This window comes from Salvelinus fontinalis, chromosome 13 (assembly GCF_029448725.1).
Source record: "Salvelinus fontinalis isolate EN_2023a chromosome 13, ASM2944872v1, whole genome shotgun sequence".
NCBI classification, from domain to species: Eukaryota; Metazoa; Chordata; class Actinopteri; order Salmoniformes; family Salmonidae; genus Salvelinus; species Salvelinus fontinalis.
Genome location: NC_074677.1, coordinates 4,148,532 through 4,168,741, shown reverse-complemented (window position 1 = coordinate 4,168,741; position 20,210 = coordinate 4,148,532). Strand labels below are relative to the sequence as shown.

At 43.4% G+C, this 20,210-nt stretch overlaps 1 protein-coding gene across 5 annotated transcripts in view; it reads left to right on the top strand.

Annotated features, from left to right (window-relative positions):
* LOC129867960 (actin-binding LIM protein 3-like) overlaps positions 1-20,210 on the top strand; it is a 146,454-nt gene that overhangs the window by 92,481 nt on the left and 33,763 nt on the right. For all 5 annotated transcript variants that reach the window (XM_055941477.1, XM_055941472.1, XM_055941473.1 and 2 more), the window contains exons 5-9: positions 11,069-11,195; positions 11,997-12,090; positions 13,967-14,054; positions 15,283-15,341; positions 16,003-16,074. In XM_055941477.1, the coding sequence (XP_055797452.1) occupies positions 11,069-11,195; positions 11,997-12,090; positions 13,967-14,054; positions 15,283-15,341; positions 16,003-16,074 (440 nt within the window). The remainder of the gene's footprint in view (positions 1-11,068; positions 11,196-11,996; positions 12,091-13,966; positions 14,055-15,282; positions 15,342-16,002; positions 16,075-20,210) is intronic.

Here is a 20,210-nt window from a genome sequence, read left to right as displayed (position 1 = left end):
ACGCTGATGTTACTGGAACGTCTCGACATCTTCGACATCAAAAAGCTCTGTAGCAGACAGTTAACGCTGATGTTACTGGAACGTCTCGACATCTCGACATCAAAAAGCTCTGTAGCAGACAGTTACCGCTGATGTTACTGCAACGTCTCGACATCAAAAAGCTCTGTAGCAGACAGTTAACGCTGATGTTACTGGAACGTCTCGACATCAAAAAGCTCTGTAGCAGACAGTTAAGGCTGATGTAGGGACCAGGACAAACTTAACAGTGAGTGATGACCATGAAAACATAGCAGGCTGACGGCTATAACTATGTTCTATAAGTATATTATTCTCCTGGCTTTACAAAGCTCTATTTCAGATATTTTACCTTGCCTCGCTGGCTTTGCTAGCTTCCTAGTTAACCAATCGTCTGATGACATCTGTGATGTTGTAGATATAACCGTCTGATTATGTGTTTTGTTAATTTGCATGAGCTGCATTTGAAGTTGGATGTGATCATATCCACGGCTAGGTCAACAACAAAAAAAATCGAATTCCGTACTGGGCGCACAACATGACACGGCCGGGAAATGGATCTATACCACAGGACCTCAACTAAAGTCACATCACAATCCTCACACAGCACAGTGATGGTCCCGTAGGACAAGGCTGCAGCGGTCCACAGTTCTCAGATCAGTGGGACTCTCCATCGCTCTCTCTAGGGGGGAGGGGAGGAGTGGGGGACAGGCCAGACGTCCAGAGCTTAAATGAGAACAAATGGGTGTCTGACCTTTTCCAGCGCGAGGCCCCGTCGCGGCATTGAATCATCCTCTGCTATAACTCCCTCTGCTCTGCTATAAAAAAAAATCAACCAGGCAGGTGCGACACAAAAGTCAGAAATAGCCATATAATAAATGCCTTACCTTTGAAGATCTTCTTCTTTTTGCAATCCCAAATGTCTCAGTGACACAATGAATGGTTGTTTTGTTTGATAAACTCCTTCTTTATATCCCCAAAATTTCCATTTATTTGGAGCGTTTGATTCAGAAATACACCAGTTCCAACATGATTACAAAGTATCTAATAAGTTACCTGTAAACTTGGTCCAAACATTTCAAACAACGTTCCTAATCCAACCTCAGGTGTCCTAAAATGTAAATAATCGAACTAATTTAACCTGTCTAGGATCAGCGTGGCGCTAGCGGCACACCCCCCCCCCCCCACTGAAAAACCAGTGCCGCGAAATTCAAAAAAAATATTTTTTTTAAATATTTAACTTTCACACATTAAAGTCCAATACAGCTAATGAAAGACACAGATCTTATGAATCCAGTCAACATTTCCGATTTTTAAAATGTTTTACAGGGAAGACACAATATGTAAAGATGTACATCTATTACCTAAAAACACATTAGCATAATCCACCATCTTTTATTTGTCCACCAACACCAGTAGCCATCACCAATTCGGCTAAACTAAGATATTTATAGCCCCTAACCAACAAAAAAACTCATTAGATGACAGTCTGATAACATATTTATGGTATGGGATAGGTTTTGTTAGAAAAAAGTGCATATTTCAGGTATATGGCATAGTTTACAATTGCACCCACCATCACAAATGGACTAGAATAATTACAATGAGCAACGTGTTTACCTAACTACTAATCATCAAACATTTCGTAAAAATACACAGCATACACGAATCGAAAGACACAGATCCTGTGAATACAGACAATATTTCAGATTTTCTAAGTGTCTTACAGCGAAAACACAATAAATCGTTATATTAGCTTAGCACATAGCAATTAGCAGCCCAGCATTGATTCTAGCCAAAGTGAGCGATAAAAGTCAACATCGCCAAAAGATATTAATTTTTTCACTAACCTTCTCAGAATTCTTCCGATGACACTCCTGTAACATCACATTACAACATGCATATACAGTTTGATCGAAAATGTTTATATTTAGCCACCAAAATCATGGTTAGACAATGTGAAATGTAGCTCAGCTGGTCAGAAAATGTCCTTGCGCCACTTAGACAGTGATCTACTCTTATACATAAATACTCATAAACGTGACTAAAAAATATAGGGTGGACAGGGATTGATAGACAATTTAATTCTTAATACAATTGCGTTATTACATTTTTTAATTTATCCTTACTTTTCAATACAGTTTGCGCCAAGCGAAGCTACGTCAAAAAACATGGCGTCCTAAGCCACTAAAATGTTTCGACAGAAACACGATTTATCATAATAAAAATGTCCTACCTTGAGCTGTTCTTCCATCAGTATCTTGGGCAAAGGATCCTTTCTTGGGAGAAATCGTCTTTTGGTGGAAAGCTGTCCTCTTGCCATGTGGAAATGTCAACTGAGTTCGGGATGAACTGAAAAGCATGCCCAACTTTTCACATCGTTGCAAAAATAAATGTCCCAAAATCGCACTAAACGGATATAAATTGCTATAAAACGCTTTAAATTAACTACCTTATGATGTTTGTAACTCCTATAACGAGTGAAAAGATGACCGGAGAAATATAACAGGCTAAACTAACGCTTGGAACAGGAGAGGGTCGGTGTCTTCCACGCGCGTTACGCAGCTCCCAAAGAATGACTAGCTTCAGAGTTTTTTCATTTGTAGGGCCTGTGAACGCGCAATCGAGCCCGTTGGAATCGTCATCACGTAAAGGCATCCAGGGGAAGACGTAAGAAGTGTCCGTATAGTCATAGCAACGACAGTGCCCTTTTAACTGACTTCAGAAAAGTGGCCAACATTTCTCAAATCTGACTCCATGTCAGGGAAATTGCTGTAGAATGGGCTCTGTTCCACTTAGAGACAAAATTTCAACTCCTATAGAAACTATAGACTGTTTTCTATCCAATAATAATAATAATATGCATATTGTACGATCAAGGATTTTGTGGGAAGCCGTTTAAAAAATTAGCCACATTAGCATAAATAGTCTAAACAGCGCCCCCATCCCCAACAGGTTAAGACGGAATAAACTGTTTCTAATACCGGATAAAAACAATGTGAAGCGCGTTCCTGTTCACGCACAACAAAACAGTAAGGACCTTCAGAGTGACACATGGAATGAATAGCCCTTCATTTCTCAAAAGAAAAACATCGAACAATTTCTAAAGACTGTTGACATCTAGTGGAAGCCATAGGAACTGCAACCAGGTTCCTCGTAAATAGGGCTTTCCATAGAAACCGTTGGGAAATCCTATGACCTAAAAAAAAAAAAATCCCCTGGATGGTTTGTCCTCTGCGTTTTGCCTGCCAAACTTTAGAGTGTTTTCTATCCAAATCTACCAATTATATGCATATACTAGCTTCTGGGCCTGAGTAACAGGCAGTTTACTTTGGGCACGCTTTTCATCTGGATGTCAAAAGAAGTTTTAACCAGGTAGGCCAGTTGAGAACAAGTTCTCATTTACAACTGCGACCTGGCCAAGATAAAGCAAAGCAGTGCGACAAACACAACAACACAGAGTTACACATGGGATAAACAAACGTACAGTCAATAACACAATAGAAAAATATGTATATAGTGTGTGCAAATGAAGTAAGGAGGTAAGACAATAAATAGGCCAAGAGTGGCGAAGTAATTACAATTTTGCTATTTACACTGGAGTGATATATATGTGCAGATGAGGATGTGCAGGTAGAAATGCTGGTCTGGTGTGCAAAAGAGCAGAAAAACAAACAAATATGGGGATGAGGTAGGTAGTTGGCTGGATGGGCTATTTACAGATGAGCTGTGTACAACGGAAGCGATTGGTAAGCTGCTCTGACAGCTGACGCTTAAAGTTAGTGAGGGAGATGTAAGTCTCCAACTTCAGTGATTTTCGCAATTCGTTCCTGTCATTGGCAGCAGAGAACTGAAAGGCGGCCAAAGGAGGTGTTGGCTTTGGGGGTGACCAGTGAAATATACCTGCTGGAACGCGTGCTACGGGTGGGTGTTGCTATGGTGACCAGTGAGGTGAGATAGAGCGGAGCTTTACCTCGCACTGACCTGGAGCCAGTGGGTTTGGCGACGAATATGTAGCAAGGACCAGCCAACGAGAGCATACAGGTTGCAGTGGTGGGTAGTATATGGGGCTTTGGTGACGAAACGGATGGCACTGTGATAGACTGCATCCAATTTGCTGAGTAAAGTGTTGGAGGCTATTTTGTAAATGACATCACCGAAGTCGAGGATCGGTAGGATAGTCAGTTTTGCGATGGTATGTTTTGCAGCATGAGTGAAGGAGGATTTGTTGCAAAATAGGAAGCCGATTCTAGATTTAACTTTGGATTGGAGATGCTTAATGTGAGTCTGGAAGGAGTCTAGCCAGACACCTAGGTATTTGTAGTTGTCCACATATTCAGAACCGTCCAGAGTAGTGATGCTAGTCGGGCGGGCGAGTGCGGGCAGCGATCGGTTGAAGAGCATGCATTTCGTTTTACTAGCATTTAAGAGCAGTTGGAGGCCACGGAAGGAGTGTAGTCATTAGAGAAACCAAGGCTGTTGAGTCTGCCGATAAGAATACGGTGATTGACAGAGTCGAAAGCCTTGGCCAGGTCGATGAAGACGGCTGCACGGTACTGTCTTTTATCGATGGTGGTTATGATATCGTTTAGGACCTTGAGCGTGGCTGAGGTGCACCCGTGACTAGCTCGGATACCAGATTGCATAGTGGAGAAGGTGCAGTGGGATTCGAAATGGTCGGTGATCTGTTTGTTAACTTGGCTTTCAAAGACTTTAGAAAGGCAGGGCAGGATAGATATAGGTCTGTAACAGTTTGGGTCTAGAGTGTCTCCCCCTTTGAAGAGGGCTTTCCAATCTTTAGGGATCTCAGACGATACGAAGGAGAGGTTGAACAGACTAGTAATAGGGGTTGCAACAATGGCAGTGGATACTTTTAGGAAGAGAGGTATGCTCTTCTGTAAGTCCCTCTGCTCTACTATAACTCAATCTGCTCTGCTATCTGCTCTGCTGTTGAATCTGCAGACGTGTTGCTGTGCGTTTTGTTGCTGTGCGTTTTGCTGCCAACTTTACTTTACTTTGCTAGCTGACAACTTTACGTTTTTTGTTTTGTTTCTGTTTTTAATTACCGTTTATATTTTTAGTTTTTCCATCGCAACTTTTTTCCCTCATTCAACTTTTTCACTCCGGACGCTTTATCTGGACATGGTTCGTCAACACCTTCAACAGCCGAAGCTAAGTAGTAACATTAACATGATGTCTTCTAATTGCAGTCGCTGTACTCATAATATACAGGAGAACGATCGCCTTACGGCGAAAATAGCTGTGCTGCAAGCCCAGCTTCAGACGCAATCGTTAGGCAAGGGTAATTTCAGTGTAGGAAAGGAAGAAACAGCGTCTGTGCCACCAGTAAGTACAGATAGTAACGTTAGTATAAATCCCCCCGCACAGTCCCCGCAGCCGGACAACTTTCTCATGGCTTCTGGAGGGAAATGCTGTTGGAATGCTCAACCGGTGTCGCTCATTCAGCCGACAGAAACTTTCAACCGGTTTTCCCCATTATGTAGCGAGTCGGAGTCTGAGTCTGAGCCTTCTCTTGTCTCTACTCCTCCCGTTACGGGGTCTGAGACGCCGAAGGCTCCCACCGTTAGCTCTGACAAATTGAAAACCCTAGTCATTGGCGACTCCATTACCCGCAGTATTAGACTTAAAACGAATCACCCAGCGATCATACACTGTTTACCAGGGGGCAGGGCTACCGACGTTAAGGATAATCTTAAAATGGTGCTGGCTAAAGCTAAATCTGGCGAGTGTAGAGAGTATAGAGATATTGTTATCCACGTCGGCACCAACGATGTTAGGATGAAACAGTCAGAGGTCACCAAGTGCAACATAGCTTCAGCGTGTAAATCAGCTAGAAAGATGTGTCGGCATCGAGTAATTGTCTCTGGCCCCCTCCCAGTTAGGGGGAGTGACGAGCTCTACAGCAGAGTCTCAGCACTCAATCGCTGGTTGAAAACTGTTTTCTTCCCCTCCCAAAAGATAGAATTTGTAGATAATTGGCCCTCTTTCTGGGACTCACCCACAAACAGGACCAAGCCTGACCTGCTAAGGAGTGACGGACTCCATCCTACCTGGAGGGGTGCTCTCATCTTATCTACCAACATAGATAGGGCTCTAACTCCTTTAGCCCCACAATGAAATAGGGTGCAGGCCAGGCAGCAGGCAGAGAGTATAGAGATGAGAACCTGCCAGCTTAGTGGAGTCTGCCAATAGCACAGCCAGTGTAGTCAGCCAGTGTAGTCAGCTCAGCCATACCCATTGAGACTGTGTCTGTGCCTCGACCTAGGTTGGGCAAAACTAAACATGGCGGTGTTCGCCTTAGCAATCTTATTAGGATAAAGACCTCCTCCATTCCTGCCATTATTGAAAGAGATCGTGATACCTCACATCTCAAAATAGGGTTACTTAATGTTAGATCCCTCACTTCAAAGGCAGTCATAGTCAATGAACTAATCACTGATCATAATCTTGATGTGATTGGCCTGACTGAAACATGGCTTAAGCCTGATGAATTTACTGTGTTAAATGAGGCCTCACCTCCTGGTTACACTAGTGACCATATCCCCCGTGCATCCCGCAAAGGCGGAGGTGTTGCTAACATTTACGATAGCAAATTTCAATTTACAAAAAAAAAAATGCCGTTTTCGTCTTTTGAAATCTATGCAGCCTACTCAATCACTTTTTATAGCTACTGTTTACAGGCCTCCTGGGCCATATACAGCGTTCCTCTCTGAGTTTCCTGAATTCCTATCAGACCTTGTAGTCATAGCAGATCAAATTCTAATTTTTGGTGATTTTAATATTCACATGGAGAAGTCCACAGACCCACTCCAAAAGTCTTTCGGAGCCATCATCGACTCAGTGGGTTTTGTCCAACATGTCTCTGGACCTACTCACTGCCACAGTCATACTCTGGACCTAGTTTTGTCCCATGGAATAAATGTTGTAGATCTTAATGTTTTTCCACATAATCCTGGACTATCGGACCACCATTTTATTACGTTTGCAATCGCAACAAATAATCTGCTCAGACCCCAACCAAGGAGCATCAAAAGTCGTGCTATAAATTCTCAGACAACACAAAAATTCCTTGATGCCCTTCCAGACTCCTTCTGCCTACCCAAGGACGTCAGAGGACAAAAATCAGTTAACCACTTAACTGAGGAACTCAATTTAACCTTGCGCAATACCCTAGATGTAGTTGCACCCCTAAAAACGAAAAACATTTGTCATAAGAAACTAGCTCCCTGGTATACAGAAAATACCCGAGCTTTGAAGCAAGCTTCCAGGAAATTGGAACGGAAATGGCGCCACACAAAACTGGAAGTCTTCCGACTAGCTTGGAAAGACAGTACCGTGCAGTACCGAAGAGCCCTCACTGCTGCTCGATCATCCTACTTTTCCAACTTAATCGAGGAAAATAAGAACAATCCAAAATTTCTTTTTGATACTGTTGCAAAGCTAACTAAAAAGCAGCATTCCCCAAGAGAGGATGGCTTTCACTTCAGCAGTAATAAATTCATGAACTTCTTTGAGGAAAAGATCATGACCATTAGAAAGCAAATTACGGACTCCTCTTTGAATCTGCGTATTCCTCCAGGGCTTAGCTGTCCTGGATCTGCACAGCTCTGCGAGGGCCTGGGATCGGGAGAGACACTTAAGTGTTTTAGTACTATATCTCTTGACACAATGATGAAAATAATCATGGCCTCTAAACCTTCAAGCTGCATACTGGATCCTATTCCTACTAAACTGCTGAAGGAGCTGCTTCCTGTGCTTGGCCCTCCTATGTTGAACATAATAAACAGCTCTCTATCCACCGGATGTGTACCAAACTCACTAAAAGTGGCAGTGATAAAGCCTCTCTTGAAAAAGCCAAACCTTGACCCGGAAAATATAAAAAACTATCGGCCTATATCGAATCTTCCATTCCTCTCAAAAATTTTAGAAAAAGCTGTTGCGCAGCAACTCACTGCCTTTCTGAAGACAAACAATGTATACGAAATGCTTCAGTCTGGTTTTAGACCCCATCATAGCACTGAGACTGCACTTGTGAAGGTGGTAAATGACCTTTTAATGGCGTCAGACCGAGGCTCTGCATCTGTCCTCGTGCTACTAGACCTTAGTGCTGCCTTTGACACCATCGATCACCACATTCTTTTGGAGAGACTGGAAACCCAAATTGGTCTACACGGACAAGTTCTGGCCTGGTTTAGATCTTACCTGTCGGAAAGATATCAGTTTGTCTCTGTGAATGGTCTGTCCTCTGACAAATCAACTGTACATTTCGGTGTTCCTCAAGGTTCCGTTTTAGGACCACTATTGTTTTCACTATATATTTTACCTCTTGGGGATGTTATTCGAAAACATAATGTTAACTTTCACTGCTATGCGGATGACACACAGCTGTACATTTCAATGAAACATGGTGAAGCCCCAAAATTGCCCTCGCTAGAAGCCTGTGTTTCAGACATAAGGAAGTGGATGGCTGAAAACTTTCTACTTTTAAACTCGGACAAAACAGAGATGCTTGTTCTAGGTCCCAAGAAACAAAGAGATCTTCTGTTAAATCTGACAATTCATCTTGATGGTTGTAAAGTCGTCTCAAATAAAACTGTGAAGGACCTCGGCGTTACTCTTGACCCTGATCTCTCTTTTGACGAACATATCAAGACTGTTTCAAGGACAGCTTTTTTCCATCTACGTAACATTGCAAAAATCAGAAATTTTCTGTCCAAAAATGATGCAGAAAAATTAATCCATGCATTTGTTACTTCTAGGTTAGACTACTGCAATGCTCTACTTTCCGGCTACCCGGATAAAGCACTAAATAAACTTCAGTTAGTGCTAAATACGGCTGCTAGAATCCTGACTAGAACCAAGAAATTTGATCATATTACTCCAGTGCTAGCTTCCCTACACTGGCTTCCTGTTAAGGCAAGGGCTGATTTCAAGGTTTTACTGTTAACCTATAAAGCGTTACATGGGCTTGCTCCTACCTATCTTTCCGAGTTGGTCCTGCCGTACATACCTACACGTACGCTACGGTCACAAGACGCAGGCCTCCTAATTGTCCCTAAAATTTCTAAGCAAACAGCTGGAGGCAGGGCTTTCTCCTATAGATCTCCATTTTTATGGAACAGTCTGCCTACCCATGTGAGAGACGCAGACTCGGTCTCAACCTTTAAGTCTTTACTGAAGACTTATCTCTTCAGTAGGTCATATGATTGAGTGTAGTCTGGCCCAGGAGTGTGAAGGTGAACGGAAAGGCTCTGGAGCAACGAACCGCCCTTGCTGTCTCTCCAGGGCCGGTTCCCCTCTCTCCACTGGGATTCTCTGCCTCTAACCCTGTTACTGGGGCTGAGTCACTGGCTTGCTGGTGCTCTTTCATGCCGTCCCTAGGAGGGGTGCGTCACTTGAGTGGGTTGAGTTACTGACGTGAACTTCCTGTCTGGGTTGGCGCCCCCCCTTGGTTGTGCTGTGGTGGAGACCTTTGTGGGCTATACTCGGCCTTGTCTCAGGATTGTAAGTTGGTGGTTGAGGATATCCCTCTAGTGGTGTGGGGGCTGTGCTTTGGCAGAGTGGGTGGGGTTATATCCTTCCTGTTTGGCCCTGTCCGGGGGTTTCTTCGGATGGGGCCACAGTGTCTCCTGACCGCTCCTGTCTCAGCCTCTAGTATTTATGCTGCAGTAGTTTATGTGTCGGGGGGCTGGGGTCAGTTGGTTATACCTGGAGTACTTCTCCTGTCTTATCCAGTGTCCTGTGTGAATTTAAGTATGCTCTCTCTAATTCTCTCGTTCTCTCTTTCTCTCTGAGAACCTGAGCCCTAGGACCATACGTCAGGACTACCGGGCATGCTGACACCTTGCTGTCCCCAGTCCGCCCGGCCTTGCTGCTATTCCAGTTTCAACTGTTTCTGCCTGCGGTTACGAAACCCCTACCTGTCCCAGACCTGCTGTTTTCAACTCTTAATGATCGGCTATGAAAAGCCAACTGAGATTTATTCCTGATTATTATTTGACCATGCTTGTCATTTATGAACATTTTGAAAATCTTGGCTCTCTCTAATTTTCTCCTTCTCTCTTTCTCTCGGAGGACCTGAGCCCTAGGACCATACGTCGGGACTACCGGCCGTGGTGACTCCTTGCTGCCCCCAGTCCGCCTGGCCTTGCTGCTATTCCAGTTTCAACTCTTCTGCCTGCGGTTATGGAACCCCTACCTGTCCCAGACCTGCTGTTTTCAACTCTTAATGATCGGCTATGAAAAGCCAACTGAGATTTATTCCTGATTATTATTTGACCATGCTTGTCATTTATGAACATTTTGAAAATCTTGGCTCTCTCTAATTTTCTCCTTCTCTCTTTCTTTCTCTCGGAGGACCTGGGCCCTAGGACCATGCGTCGGGACTGCCGCCCGTGGTGACTCCTTGCTGTCCCCAGTCCGCCTGGCCTTGCTGCTATTCCAGTTTCAGCTGTTCTGCCTGCGGTTATGGAACCGCCACCTGTCCCAGACCTGTTGTTTTTCAACTCTTAATGATCAGCTATGAAAAGCCAACTGAAAATTATTCATGATTATTATTTGACCATGCTTGTCACTTATGAACATTTTTGAACATCTTGGCATAGTTCTGTTATAATCTCCACCCGGCACAGCCAGAAGAGGACTGGCCACCCCTCATAGCCTGGTTCCTCTCTAGGTTTCTTCCTAGGTTTTGGCCTTTCTAGGGAGTTTTTCCTAGCCACCGTGCTTCTACACCTGCATTCTAGCTGTTTGGGATTTTAGGCTGGGTTTCTGTACAGCACTTCGAGATATTATCTGATGTACGAAGGGCTATATAAAATAAAATTGATTGATTGATTGATATAACTCCCTCTGCTCTGCCAAACCCCCGCTAACCCGGACGACCATTGCGCCACTCGGGAGGCCCACTTGAGAGATGTTTGGTTCAATATTGTTTTTGCCCCCTCTTGTCCTCTTCTATTTTCATTCTCTGTTCTCTCTGTTCTCTCTCTTTCTCTCTCTCTATCTCTTTCTTGCTCTACCTCCTTCCCAGACTGTGCAGGCTGTAAGGAGGAGATCAAACATGGCCAGTCTCTCCTGGCCTTGGAGAAGCAGTGGCATGTCAGCTGCTTCAAGTGTCAGACCTGTGGCACTGTGCTGACAGGGGAGTACATCAGCAAGTAGGTGACATCACAATACCAGTATAGTAGTAGTAGTAGTAGTAGTAGTATAGTACTAGTAGTATAGTAGTAGGATAGTAGTGGTAGTAGTATAGTAGTGGTAGTAGTATAGTGGTAGTGTAGTAGTAGTATAGTACTAGTCATATTGTAGTAGTAGTAGTAATAGTAGTAGCATAGTACTAGTAGTAGTATAGTAGTGGTAGTAGTATAGTGGTAGTGTAGTAGTAGTAGCATAGTACTAGTAGTATAGTAGTGGTAGTAGTATAGTAGTAGTGGTAGTAGTGTAGTAGTATAGTAGTGGTATAGTAGTAGTGGTATAGTAGTAGTAGTGTAGTAGTAGTGATGATCAGTATGTTCCTCACTGTGAGCCAAGCAGGAGAAGCCTCCTACATATACAGCACTGTATGCATATTTACCCCACAGACATGCTGTCTATGTATCCATGCTACTCCACAGACATGCCAATCATATATCCATGCTACTCCACAGACATGCCAATCATATATCCATGCTACTCCACAGACATGCCGTCCATGTTTCCATGCTACTCCACAGACATGCCATTCATGTATCCATTCTAGTATCTGTTATTATTTTGTCTTTTGACTCTGATTGACAAGAAACTAGCTTCAAGACTGTGTGTGTGTGTGTGTGTGTGTGTGTGTGTGTGTGTGTGTGTGTGTGTGTGTGTGTGTGTGTGTGTGTGTGTGTGTGTGTGTGTGTGTGTGTGTGTGTGTGTGTGTGTGTGTGTGTGTGTGTGTGTGTGTGTGTGTGTGTGTGTGTGTGTGTGTGTGTTCTCAGGGATGGTATTCCGTACTGTGAGACTGACTACCACACCCAGTTTGGAATCCAGTGTGTGACGTGTAACAGATACATCAGTGGCAGAGTGCTGGAGGTGAGTCTGTCTGTCTGTCTGTCTCTGCCTGTCTGTCTGTCTGTGTCTGTGTGTCTCTCTCTTTCTCTCTGTCTGTTTCTGTCTGCCTGTCTGTCTCTGTCTGTCTTCCTGCCGGCCTGCCAAAGGACATCCAGCCAACTTGATACAACTATGGGAAGCATTGTAGTCAACATGGACCAGCATCCCTGTGGAATATGAATAGTCTGCGATGCTAGTTCTACATTACAGGCCATAATCTCAACGCATGTGATTAGTGCTGCTGAGTTGAAATCAATCCAGGCTCTTTGAATGTGCTGAGTGCAGACAAAAGAGAAACCGTATTCAGCCTGCATACCGTTAGGGTCTATAAATAGGCAGGTTTTTAATGTTTCATTGTGGCTACACACGAAGGGCCTCTGACAGCACCTGCACCTGAAGGTGGGACAACATAACATACACATACAGAGAGAGACAGGCAGAGACAGAAAGACAAGCAGACAGAGAGAAAGAGACATGCGATTTAGTGGAAGACATTCAGAAGCTTCACATTCATCACACATACTGTTAAAAAAGACGGATTTAACCCAAATGATCCAAGATGACTCAACTGGCTGTCCTGCTATCTAGCTATTTGTGGTGTGAGAACTAACTGTTTCACCAGTAGCTGGTTCACCTGTAGCTGGTTCACCTGTAGCTGGTTCACCTGTAACTGGTTCACCTGTAGCTGGTTCACCTGTAGCTGGTTCACCTGTAGCTGGTTCACCTGTAGCTGGTTCACCTGTAGCTGGTTCACCTGTAGCTGGTTCACCTGTAGCTGGTTCACCTGTAGCTGGTTCACCTGTAACGCTATAATCCATTTTTTTCTGATGATTGATGTTATGAAACATATTTCTCTCACGGCTTGAATCATTTCACTCCCCTAAAAGAGACGTGTGGATATATGGATTCTGATCATTTTGTATTTTTCTCAACTGTACATCCTTCGGAAAAGAAAGGTACTATTTAGAACCTAAAAGGGTTCGTCGACTGTCCCCATAGGAGAACCCTTTGAAGAACCCTTTCTGGTTCAATGTAGAATCTTTTCCAGAGAGGATTTGTCATTTTCTATGAGTAGGCTGTGAAATGTGAATCTGACAGCTTACTGGAGTGTGTGTGTGTGTGTGGGGGGTAACATGTTGTGAAAGCCACAGCTGGGACACACATTGGCTCATTAAAACTGACTAAATCACTGAGTGATTATGAAATGCGTAATTGAAGGAGAGCGGAATTGGACTGATTGGCCTATTACTGGAATTGTATCTGAGTGGCAGCCTTCACTTGTATCTGAGTGGCAACCATCACGTGTATCTGAGTGGCAGCCATCACTTGTATCTGAGTAGCAGCCATCACTTGTATCTGAGTAGCAGCCATCACTTGTATGTGAGTAGCAGCCATCACGTGTATCTGAGTGGCAGCCATCACTTGTATCTGAGTAGCAGCCATCACTTGTATCTGAGTAGCAGCCATCAATTGTATCTGAGTAGCAGCCATCACTTGTATCTGAGTGGCAGCCATCACTTGTATCTGAGTGGCAGCCATCACTTGTATCTGAGTGGCAGCCATCACTTGTATTTGAGTAGCAGCCATCACTTGCATGTCTCTTCTCTCTTTCTCTGTTTCCATCTTATATCTTCTGCAATCCACTCCCAATTATGTCTCTTTTAATCTCTTTCACTTGCTCTTGCTCCCTCCCTCCCTCTCTCTCACACCATACCTCCCTCTCTTCCCCACCCTCGTTACCTCTCTCTCTCTCTCGCTCTCTCCCTCCCTCTCTGTCTCTCTCTCTCTCTCTCACTATACCTCCCATCTCTCTCGCACCCTCGTTGCCTCTCTCTCTTCTCTCCTCTCTGACTCTCAGGCAGGGGGAAAGCACTACCACCCCACCTGTGCCCGTTGTGCCCGCTGTCTCATGATATTTACAGAAGGAGAGGAGATGTACCTGACAGGTGAGTAAGGCTCTCTTCCTGTTGATGATAACACCATCATTATATAATTATTCATATAATAACTATATAAGTATTTTAATCATTATATTTTCGATGTATTGTATTATTTACTTTGACCTACAATGCACTTCGATGGTGAGTCCCAGTCACTTATGCAGTCATACGGTGGTAATTTGCTCTTGGTGACATTGGTCCATTGCGATTGATCGTTAATGAATTAGCAGTGGGGATGCCCAACCACCATGTACTTCCAGAAGTCAGTATTGGATGACCAGGACAGACTCCCCAGAGGGAGGTTCAGACTACTGCTCAGCAGGGCCTTGGCCTGTCATTACTTTGAATTATGGCAGTTCTATAAACAGTCTCCCAACCTTATTGATCACAGCTAAACTGTACATTATTGACTGTCTATTCTACAGTGCCTCTGATGGCCACTCAATATAGCTCACTGTGAAGAAGTGGTCTGCTGGCTTCTCATCACTGATCAGCTCCATCAAATGGCACCCTAATCCCTATATAGTGCACTACTTTGACCAGAGGTCTATGGTCAAACTGTAGATTATAGGACTGATTTTAACTGTACTGTAGATTACAGGACTGATTTTAACTGTACTGTAGATTATAGGACTGATTTTAACTGTACTGTAGATTACAGGATTGATTTTAACTGTACTGTAGATTACAGGACTGATTTTAACTGTACTGTAGATTATAGGACTGATTTTAACTGTACTGTAGATTACAGGATTGATTTTAACTGTACTGTAGATTACAGGACTGATTTTAACTGTACTGTAGATTATAGGACTGATATTAACTGTACTGTAGATTACAGGACTGATTTTAACTGTACTGTAGATTATAGGACTGATTTTAACTGTACTGTAGATTACAGGATTGATTTTAACTGTACTGTAGATTATAGGACTGATTTTAACTGTACTGTAGATTATAGGACTGATTTTAACTGTACTGTAGATTATAGGACTGATTTTAACTGTACTGTAGATTAGAAGAATGATATTTGTGTGCTAAAAAGTTTCTGAAGTTACTGAACCGCAGTAGAAACACTGAGAGATGTGGCCTTCCTCTCTTTTTGCCAATAGTAAAGAGCACCCCAGTGGTGTTACAGTATTGTAACTGCAGTAGCCATCGTGGTAGAGAGGAATGAATGTCAAGTTCTTTTTGAAAAACAGTATGTTTGACTGCGGGTGTGTCTTTGCAACAGGTTGCGAGGTGTGGCATCCTGTGTGTAAACAAGCAGCTCGATTGGAGAAGAAACTCAGAGTGAGTATTTTTTTTTATACATAAATAAATTATTGAACCTTTATTTAACTAGGTAAGTCAGTTAAGAACAAATTTGTAATTACAATGACGGCCTACACCGGATGTCGCTGGGCCAATTGTGCACGACCCTATGGGACTCCCAATCACGGCCGGTTGTGATACAGCCTGGATTCGAACCAGGGTGTCTGTAGTGACGCCTCTAGCACTGAGATGCAGTGCTGCTGCATCTCACTGTTACAACACCTTGACCTGGTCAACCATAGAGCACCACCGGTACTACACTACGATGTCCTCCTAGAAACTCCTCCAGTCTCTACTCAATCCCTCTTCTTCCTGTTGTTGTGTGTGGAAGTATTGGATTATGACAGAGCAGAGTCGCTGTAGGGAGAGGTTCTTCCTGTTGTTGAAGTATTGGAGTATGACAGAGCAGAGTCGCTGTAGGGAGAGGATCTGAGGTAACGCTGGGGTGTTGTTGATCCAAGTTATCCTCTGTCAGTGTTTTGTCTCCCTTAGCCGAAGTCTGACCTCTGCAGGCCCACTCTGACACGTGTGTGTGTGTGTGTGTGTGTGTGTGTGTGTGTGTGTGTGTGTGTGTGTGTGTGTGTGTGTGTGTGTGTGTGTGTGTGTGTGTGTGTGTGTGTGTGTGTGTGTGTTCCCACAGTTCAGACGTACCTCGGAGGCCTCCGTATCCCCCCCTGGATCCAGCATCGGCTCCCCGAGCCGCATCATCTGTGTGAGTAGTCTGTCGCCAAGGCATCGCCATGGTTATTTGATTACACGTACGCCTTCTGTTGGCTGCCAGCCTATCTTGGAGGCGGAGCCCTCTTTACAGGATCTGAGCCAGCTGTCATTCACATGGGTCGACAGTCCACCATGTGCAGTTGTTTGTGGCTTCAGGTGATTCTATGTGTTTTTGGGGGGAAACACTGTTTGTTATATCCCGTGTGGTATTGTTAAAGGAGGTCGCATCATTTCTCCATTGTTGACTGTTGCTCTGTGAAGTTGACATTCCACAAGGTATACTTATGCCAGCAGAGTATGTAACATTCCACAAGGTATTCTTATGCCAGCAGAGTATGTAACATTCCGGAAGGTATTCTTATGCCAGCAGAGTAGGTAACATTCCGGAAGGTATTCTTATGCCAGCAGAGTATGTAACATTCCGGAAGGTATTCTTATGCCAGCAGAGTAGGTAACATTCCACAATGTATACTTATGCCAGCAGAGTATGTAACATTCCACAAGGTATACTTATGCCAGCAGAGTATGTAACATTCCACAAGGTATTCTTATGCCAGCAGACTATATAACAATCCACAAGGTATTCTTATGCCAGCAGAGTATGTAACATTCCACATGGTATACTTATGCCAGCAGAGTATGTAACATTCCACAAGGTATTCTTATGCCAGCAGAGTATGTAACATTCCACAAGGTATACTTATGCCAGCAGAGTATGTAACATTCCGGAAGGTATACTTATGCCAGCAGAGTATGTAACATTCCGGAAGGTATACTTATGCCAGCAGAGTATGTAACATTCCGGAAGGTATACTTATGCCAGCAGAGTATGTAACATTCCACAAGGTATTCTTATGCCAGCAGAGTATGTAACATTCCACAAGGTATACTTATGCCAGCAGAGTATGTAACATTCCGGAAGGTATACTTATGCCAGCAGAGTATGTAGCATTCCGGAAGGTATACTTATGCCAGCAGAGTATGTAACATTCCACAAGGTATTCTTATGCCAGCAGAGTATGTAACATTCCACAAGGTATTCTTATGCCAGCAGAGTATGTAACATTCCACAAGGTATTCTTATGCCAGCAGAGTATGTAACATTCCACAAGGTATTCTTATGCCAGCAGAGTATGTAACATTCCACAAGGTATTCTTATGCCAGCAGAGTATGTAACATTCCACAAGGTATTCTTATGCCAGCAGAGTATGTAACATTCCACAAGGTATTCTTATGCCAGCAGAGTATGTAACATTCCACAAGGTATACTTATGCCAGCAGAGTATGTAACATTCCACAAGGTATACTTATGCCAGCAGAGTATGTAACATTCCACAAGGTATTCTTATGCCAGCAGAGTATGTAACATTCCACAGGGTATACTTATGCCAGCAGAGTATGTAACATTCCACAAGGTATACTTATGCCAGCAGAGTATGTAACATTCCACAAGGTATACTTATGCCAGCAGAGTATGTAACATTCCGGAAGGTATACTTATGCCAGCAGAGTATGTGACATTCCACAAGGTATACTTATGCCGGCAGAGTATGTAACATTCCACAAGGTATTCTTATGCCAGCAGAGTATGTAACATTCCACAAGGTATACTTATGCCAGCAGAGTATGTGAGCGGAGTTGAGCTGTAGGAGTTGAGGTGTAGGAGTTGAGCTGTTTCAAATTCCTGTCACGATCGTTGTTAGAAATGGACCAAGGCGCAGCGTGCGTAGAGTTCCACATGTTTATTAGATGAAACTCACAAAAAACAATCTAAGAGTAACAAAACGTGACGCAAATGCAGTGCTCACAGGCACTACACAAAAACAAGATCCCACAAAAACCCAGTGGGAAAAGGCTGCCTAAATATGATCCCCAATTAGAGACAATGATAGACAGCTGCCTCTGATTGGGAACCATACTAGGCCAACATAGAAAACAAAAGACCTAGATAGGAACACACCCCCTAGTCACACCCCGACCTAACCAAAATAGAGAATAGAAAAGGCTCTCTTTTGGTCAGGGTGTAACAATTCCGCTCATCGCTCATGGAGCGGTGGTTGCGCTTCACGTCCTTTCCAACCGTGACTGGAGTCTTTGACCATTTTGTGGGCCTTCCTCTGACACTGCCTAGTATATAGGTCCTGGATGGCTGGAAGCTTGGCTCGAGTGATGTACTGGGCCGTACGCACTACCCTATGTAGCGCCTTAAGGTCGGATGCCGAGCAGTTGCCATACCAGGCGGTGAAGCAACCGGTCAGGATGCTCTCGATGGTGCAGCTGTAGAACTTTTTGAGGCTCTGGGGAAATATGACAAATCTTTTTGCTCTATATTGCTCTATAGCTCTATATTATCCGTGTCGTCGTTCAACCACGACTCTATGAAACATAAGATATTACAGTTTTTAATGTCCCGTTTGTAGGATAGTTTTGAACGGAGCTCATCCAGTTTATTCTCCATTGATTGCACATTGGCCAATATAACGGATGGTGGAGGTGGTTTACCCACTCGCCGACGAATCCTCACAAGGCACTCCTACCTCCGCGCCCCGTATCTCTGTATTTTCTTCACGTAAATGACAGGGATTTGGGCCTGGTCTTGAGGAAGCAGTATATCTTTTGCGTCGGACTCATTAAAGAAAAAATCTTCATCCAGTTGGAGGTGAGTAATCTCTGTTCTGATGTCCAGAAGATCTTTTCGGTCATAAGAGACAGTAGCAGCAACATTATGTAGAAAATAAGTAACAAACGTACAACATTTTGTTGTATTAAATCATTATAGTTGTCACGCCCTGGCCTTAGTATTCTTTGTTTTCTTTATTATTTTAGTTAGGTCAGGGTGTGACATGGGTATTTATGTGGGTTTTGTAGTGTCCAGGGTGATTGTAAGGTTTAGGGGGTTTATTTAGAGTAGTTGGGTTTATGTTTAGTATAGTTGTCTAGCTGTGTCTATGTTGTGTGTAGTTGTCTAGGAAAGTCTATGGTTGCCTGAATGGGTTCCCAATTAGAGACAGCTGGTTTCTGTTGTCTCTGATTGGGAGCCATATTTAAGGTAGCCATAGGCTTTAGTTTGTTGTGGGGAATTGTCTATGGTGAACGTTTGTAGCCTGTGTATGTGCACTACGTTTATAGCTTCACGGTCGTTTGTTGTTTTGATAGTTTGTAAGTGTTTTGTTTCGTTTTGCCTTCTTCATAAATAAAAGAAGATGGCTTATTTTCCACATGCTGCGTTTTGGTCCGTCTCTCCTCCACACAATCGTGACAATAGTCTATAAATTATGCATAGAGGCTATGACTTACTTAGAATTAAATATAAATTCAACTACAAATATCTTATTAGAGCCTTTGAATTAATTGTTAGAATACATTTTTAGAAACAGGAGTTTGGTCCGTCTGTGGCTTCAGGTTCATGCGATGGTGCCTGGAGAGCAGGCCAGCAGTGGAGAACATCCTGTCGGTGCTTACAGAGCCACTAGTAGATGTTAAACACCCTTTTGGCCACTCTTGCCAGGCTGGGCAGAGATGCAGAGTATTTTTATTTCTATAGGTAGGCCAAAAGGTTTTTAATAACCCAATCAAAAGGGAAAGGTCCTTGAAATTTGGAATATGCCAGGGCTATTGGGCCAAAATGAATTATGGCCTATTGTATATAGATAATAGAACAAAAATTAAGGAAACTTTTACGAGATCTGTTTTTTTTAATTTATAAATACTTTGCTACAATGACACACTTAGTTATCTACCCAGCTCGTTCCTTTCTGTTAGCAAGTTCACGTAGTAAGTACACCATCATGCTTTGGGGATACCTGTCTTTTCAGATTCCACAATGATTCTTTAGTTGTGGACACTACATCACTTCACTTCCTCTCTTGATCTTGGTCCTCATCTTTGTAAGTCACCTTGATTTAGTACCTGTGTGTTTTATCAGTTTCTTTATGAAAATATTTAGTGAACTCCATGACAGTATCTAATTCAAGGGGTTATAGCAGTACGCAAGTAGACTACAAATACATGCTGGGCCAGGCATGCCCTGAGCTTGTGAAATGACCACTACTGGAGCGAAATTGGAATCTATGAGAAGGTCGACGCTTCAGCCTTTGGGAATCTCGCTTCGCGCTCCAGTCAAATTG